The 6,668-nt window shown below is 47.7% G+C and overlaps 1 protein-coding gene across 1 annotated transcript; it reads right to left on the reverse strand.

Annotated features, from left to right (window-relative positions):
• Positions 1 to 2,683: 2,683 nt before the first annotated feature.
• On the reverse strand, positions 2,684 to 6,285 carry LOC308564516 (folate receptor alpha-like; the record flags this gene model as incomplete). The annotated part of the gene is made up of 4 exons (XM_081152853.1): positions 2,684 to 2,916; positions 3,059 to 3,194; positions 3,321 to 3,509; positions 6,118 to 6,285. 4 exons carry the CDS (start codon positions 6,283 to 6,285, stop codon positions 2,684 to 2,686), a joined length of 726 nt encoding a protein of 241 aa, XP_081008979.1.
• Between the last annotated feature and the right edge of the window lie 383 nt (positions 6,286 to 6,668).

Genomic DNA, 6,668 nt, shown 5'->3' on the forward strand with positions numbered 1-6,668 from the left:
TTCTAATAATATGTTCTCTTGAAAGTATCCATCAACTGAGACCTCAGGAACCTCCTCACCAGGAGGGTCATGCTCTCTTCTCTCTTTCATTCTGCTGTTGGAATTGGATAGATTGATCAGATCATTTGGTCCTGTTAACAAGTGGTTTCTCTTCTCTCCTTTTGTTTTCCTAAAGGCCCCGATATAATTGACAGACAGGAAAATAGACCCATGGATCTGACATCACCACCATAAACCACACTTGGGTAATTCAGCCTATCAGAGCCTTGGTTCTTGTCCAGAAAAATTCCAGCCCCAAAGCAAAAGCTTTCTTGGGAGGAAATGCTAACCCACAAACAGGTAAGAAGAAATAATTTTTAAAGAATTAGTGAAGTCAAAAGGATGTAATTGAGCGTATTGTGCTGGTATTTTTGGTAATGTGCTTCATGTTCTTTTTTAAACTAGTCATATGATGCAGCCCGTTTTCTTTCCCCTGGCTCTGGTCTGTAACCCTCAATTTAACAGACCATACTTTTAAGTATTTACTTGAGAGAAATAGAAATATACATCACACAAAGACTTGTATGTGAATGTTCATAGCAGCAGTTTCTTAAAAGTTAAATGTATCCTGGCTGGCATGGTTCAGTGGTTGAGCATCGACCTATGATCCAGGATATTGCGATTCGATCTGGGTCAGGGCACATGTCCGGTTTCAGGTTCGATCCCTAGTGGGGAGCTTGCAGGAGGCAGCCAATGACTCTATTATCATCGATGTTTCTCTCTCTCTCTTCCTCCCCCTTCTTCTCTCTGAAATCAATAAAGACATATTTTTTAAAAGTTAAATATAAAATTGTTGTAGGTCTAAGTTCATCTTTTTTGCATGTGGGTAATCAATTGTCCCAGCACATTGTTGAACAGACAATCCTTTCCCCCAATGAATTGCCTGAGCACCTTTGTAAAAAATCAATTAACACTAAATATAAAGATTTATTTCTGGCTCCGATTCTGTTCCATTAATCTGTGTATCTATCCTTATGTCAGGACTACTGCTCTAAGTCTTGAAATGAAAAATTATTAAAACTTTGTGTAAGCTAATGACTCCTAAGAACTTGAGGATGACAGCTACAGAAATGGGGTTCAGCCAAGTATTTTTATAAATGATTCACAAACAACACAATAGGCATGTTGATAAGGTATGTTGCATTGAGGTGATTCTAATTTTAAATTTCACTAATTCTAATACAACTGTAAGCAAGTCATATTTGTAAACAATGCAACTGGTTCTGTAGAGAATGTGATATATTGATTGGTCTAGTTCACAAGACTATTTAGAGTGGTAGCCACTGGAGTGCTTCATTTCATGCTGATGTAGTTTTTTTCATAGCTTCCAAGAGTTGGTCCTCCTTCTTACCAGGACCAAACCAAAAAAATAAATTTGTAACCATGACCTTGCCAGAAATACACTGACCATAACATAATAGTCTTTGTAGTAGACACTAAGTCTGTTGACATTCTGATTCCCCTCTCCTTCCAGGCACATGTAGGATTGTATTCCCCTGGCCTCCTTGAAGTTAGTTACAGTCATATGATAACTTGAACTGGCCAACAAAATAAGTGATGGGTGGAAGTGTTAAGAGCCGGTTATAGATTTCACCAAGTTCTCTATTCCTGTCTTGTAGAAGTGTGTGACAAGACGGGGCTTCCATCAGCCTGGCTCCCTGAGTGCCAAGCAGAATCCCCCTGACAGCCCACATTAATCACTGTAGCTTGAGCAAGAAATAAATGTTAGTTGTCTTAAGCCACTGAGATATCAAGGATGGCACTGTAACATAACCCAGCTTATTACAGCTGCTACAAACTATACTTAATGTGAGATCACTGCCTACAAATCTGCAAGTCATTGGTTTGGGAGTCCAGGGTTGGGATCCAGTCTTAGCTCTGCCAGAGCAGTTCAGGCCCAGCTCCTCTGGTCAGGTGTGGGTCCAGTATCCCTTCAAGATGCACATAGTTGCCCACTCCACAAGGGAAAGAGCTTGTTTTCAATAGCCAGATTGCCTGGAGTGGAATCCCAGCTCTTATGCAGGGGGTGCCTTTGGCCATGTTCCTTAATTTATGGGCCTGTTTTCACATATGTAAATTGTAAACAACAGTATGTACACCCTATGGGAATAAATATAAGCATTTAGGACGATGCCTGGCAGGTAGTGCTTTGAAGGTATTAGCTGTAGTGAGGTATGGCCCTTGGTGGCCCCTACACCTGTCCCCAGCCAGCATATGCTGGGCACTCCCATTCCCCTCTGTTCTACTGAAGAGCTGAGTACAGAGCAGAATAGTGAACCCTGGGAGGCTGGGGTCCAGTTCAGATGACAAAATCCTGGGCCTGACTCTAGGTTAGGGCTGCAGGGAAGAATGAAGTTGAAAGCTATGAATATGTCCTTGGTTAGAAGAATAGTTAAGTATAGGGTAAATTCAGAGTAAATATCAGAGTTGGGAACTGACCAAGTCTCACTGGTTTCAGTCAATGGAAACCAGTAAGCAGAAATCACATTCCCACTCACACCCAAATTATTTGCAAGACTCATGCCGGGTATCTGGTTTATTTATGAGCTGTGGGGCTGAACTGGGTGGGGGTGTCCTGGTATCTGAAGGTAAAAGGAGCTCAGCTGAGCAGCAGGAGCATTAGGGCCAGGCCAAGCAGGAGAGTTTAGGCCCCACGGAGCTCAGCCGCATTCATGGCCTCAGCATAGAACCTCGCCACCTCCTCATTGGGGTTGCCCTTGGCTGGGTCAAACCACATCTGGATACAGCGGCCACTCCCTCGGCTGTAGTTGCTGACTTTGAAGGAGTGACTCCAGATTTCGTTGCACAGAGCAGCAGGCGTGGGGAAATAGAAATGAAAGGGGTGGCAGGCAGCCTTCTCTGGGCACTGGTTAGACCCTGTAGGAGGAGGGAAGGCCTTTAGCCACTGGCCCAGAACTCTCTCTGGTTCCGCCAGCCTCACAGCTCTATCCCCCTATATGCCCGTCTCACACCCCCAGCCCTCCGGATCCCTCTGTCCCCGCCCCTGCCCAGCTCTCACCTGAGGTCCAGTTCCAGCCCCTGTGCCAGTTGCTCTTGCAGGTGTGGGAGGTGCGGCAGTCCTCCCACCAGCTCTCACAGTCCTCTCTGCACAGGGGCACGTTCAGGATCCGCTCTTTGCGCCAGCTCTGGTTCACCTGGGGGCCGTCAGAAGGGGGAAAGGGCTCAGGCTCAGGGCTCTCAGCCACCCAGCCCTGAATAGCCCCAGAGCAGCAGGGGCGGCGCGAGGAGATGTCTGGGGAGCAGATGGGAGGAACTCGCACCTCCTGGATCCAGGGCCCCAGGTTGGGGGAGCACTCATACAGGCAGGTGTCCTGGATGAAGTGGCGCTTGCAGGCGGGTTTCATCGGGCCGCAGTGGTCCCAGTTGAATCTGTACAAGTAGGAAACATCCTTATGGGCTTCCTGGCTGGTGTTGACAGAGCAGCAGGCGTTCTCTTTCCAGGGACTGCACTGGGTGGGGAAGACACAAGGCTAAGTTCTTCTGCCAACACAGCCATCTCCTCCCTTTTCTGGCCCCTCTGTCCCAGTAGATCATCCAGAAGAACACTCAGTTGCAAAGGTGCCTCTATGTCTGGCCCTTGAGGAGCCCCCATTTGGGGTAAAGGCAATTATAACATTGGATTTTAGCAGAGAATAACACAGAGGATGTGGGCAACCTGGGGGAACACTTTCTGAGTGAGCAAGTATTATTTGTATGGCTCTAAATAGTTTACAAACTTATTTCACATTGTTCAAGTGACTTTTATTATTCATTTTGCATCCAGCCAATACTAACTTAGTGCTTGTTGTATATCAGGCACAAAGCTAGGTGCAGGGAATACTACAGCGAGCAAAACAGATCAAATCTCTTCTCTCATGTCATCATGGTTTTCCCTTGGGCCAGGGGAAGACAAAGACCATTGTCGGCCTAGAAAACTGCAGGTGCAAAGTCCCTGAGGATTTTGTGCTTTATCCTCAACAATCCAGTGAAAACATTATTCCAGTTTTTACAGAGCATAAGTAAGCTGAACCCCTGGTAAATGGTTGGGTTCAGATTCAGGACAGGGTGGGCAGGAGCCCTGTTCCACGTTGTGGTGAGAGGTGGAGGTGAAGTGGGCTGGTCCCGCTGTCCTGGGGTCTGGAACCCCAGGCTAGGGACCTTCAGATAGGTTTTGAAAGCAGTGGGGAACAGAGGGGCAATAGTCAGCACATAGGCCTGAACGCGGGCCTGACTAAATGTGGGAGGCTATCCTAGAGAGGAAATTCAAGACAGGTAAGGTGGTAGAAGTGATGGAGGTTTCTCTTTAGAAATCACTCTAGGCTAGGCCTCAAGAGCTGAGCAATCATGGACCAATTGCTTCAACTCTCTGAGATGAACTCTAGTACCCAGGGTCAAGCAAGAGGGGAGATGCTATTGTTCTGGGCACTCGGAAGGAACTAAGGAAATTCCGTGAGGGTGAGGCCAAACCTACTGCTTTCCAACTACCTAGCCCGCACCTAGTGAGGCTGACACAGACCCTGCTTCCAGGACTCCTAACTTCCTCAGATGCCCCAACTCTTGGTCACTCTGCAAGACCCCATGCACCTCATCCCTGACTTACCAGCTGAGGTCAGTGGTTTCCGCCTCCAAAAGGGTTAATTAATGTAATGAAAAGCATTTCATAGCCCAATGTAGGGGTTCAACACAAATAGCCACTCCCATATAGCCCATGTCCCTCAGAATTACAATCATCTGTCTCCCTCAGAGGCCTGTGTCTGCACTACTTCTTGGCAAAGAGGAAGTACTCCAGAGGGTCCTTTTTTTAAAATATATCTTTATTGACTTCAGAGAGAGGAAAGGAGAAGGAGAGAGAGAGATAGAAACATCAATGATGAGAGAGTTATTGATCGAGCCCGCAGCCTGGGCATGTGCCCTGACCGGGAATCGAACCCCGATCGCCTGGATCCTAGGTCGACGCTCAACTGCTGAGCCACGCCCGGCCGGGCCAGAGGGTTCTTAAAAGTACCCTTTGGAACTTAAAAAGTTCTAAATATGATGTGGTGGATATAGACTTCTGGTTGGGGAAGATGAAGTAGCTCTGGAGATGGATGGTGTGATGGTTGCACAATGTCAATGTATTAACGACACGGAACCACACATTTAGAAATGCTTAATATGGCAAATTTCATGTCATGTGTCTTTTACCACACACACACACGAAACAGTGAAATGTTGGAAATGACTCAGGAGTCATGGGGTTGCTGGGCTTCCTTCTCTTCACTTCAAGCCCCAGGAGTCTTTCCCTGAGAACGTCCCCAGCCCTCCAGCAACATGACACCTTGCAGGGTGCAGAGGAGGAAACCAGAAGCCGTGAAATACTGGCATCCTGCACGAGCCTGGAGTTCAAGCTCATATTTCCTGAACTACTTCCTTATCTAGGAAAGGAGGACCCTGGTCTCATGTCTCCTTTTCTGTGGGCTCTGCCACCGCTTGTGCTGTCACCCTTTGACCTGTGTACATGCTGTGCTCTTCTAGGCTGCCCCTTCCTGCTTTGTCTTCCTGGAAAACTCTTACTCTCCTCCAAGGCCAAGGACACCTGATTTGTCCCAGTCTCTTTGGAACCTAATGGGGGTGGGGACCTGGCCTGTTTGTATATATTTGCTTCAGAGTGACTGTGAGAGACCGGTCTCCCCTTCTACCTTACCTCTGAGTCTGTGGGCTGGCCCATAACTAAGGCTGGGACAGTCACTGCCTGTCTCTCTCCTAGCCCCCGCTAATGATTAGCCTCTCAATTTCCACATGTATCTGTGCCCTCTCTGGGCCAATTTCCTCATTTGGATAAGTAATGACCACCATCCACCTACCAAGTAGGCCCTTTGGGCATATTTATTGATAAGATGTGAGGAAGGCACCTGGCCCATAGTGAGTCCCCCCATGTAGATTTGGTAGCCCCCTGGGGGAGACCCTCAAAATCACCTTAGCCACACCCCTGCTTCCATCAACCACCTCAAAGTTGATCTTCCTGTCACCCTGCTTCTTCCTATTCTACCTTTTCTGTGATATTCCTGTTCCCCACCCTAGATCCCACTCCATCCTTACCTGGCCATAAAGCTTGTCCTCGGGGCCTGGCTTTTTCTTGTGGTACTTGGCATCCATGCAGACATTGAACAGATCCTTCCTGTCCTGTGGATTCCTAGGCTGAGCACCCCATGGACCAGTCACCAAAGCCAGAAGCAGCAACTGTGTGATCTTCCTGGCCATATCCATCTGTTCCTGACAGAAAGCCACAGTCAGAGATACACAAGACCCGAGAGGCAACAACCATAAGTCTTCTAGTAAGATTTTCTTGTCCCCCTCCCAAGACCAGATATTCTGCCCTCTCCACCCAGTTTACCCCACAGAGCAGCTGAGCCAACAGTGGGGGGCATGTAGAGGTCTGGGCCAGAAGACAAGAATTCCTCTCCCCACCCCAACCCTCGCCTGAGGGCACTTCAACACTAGCTTGCTCTGTGACCTTGGAGGGAGCCACCACCTCTTCTGGATTTCACCAGCCAGTATTTCATCCACAATGGAAAATCTTTGCCAGCTTGGCAAGTCCTTTTAAATCTGCTCAAGAGAAACACAAGACATGTCCTGCCAACGGGGATGGG

Source organism: Miniopterus schreibersii (assembly GCF_964146895.1).
Source record: "Miniopterus schreibersii genome assembly, chromosome: 12".
Classification (NCBI taxonomy): Eukaryota; Metazoa; Chordata; class Mammalia; order Chiroptera; family Miniopteridae; genus Miniopterus; species Miniopterus schreibersii.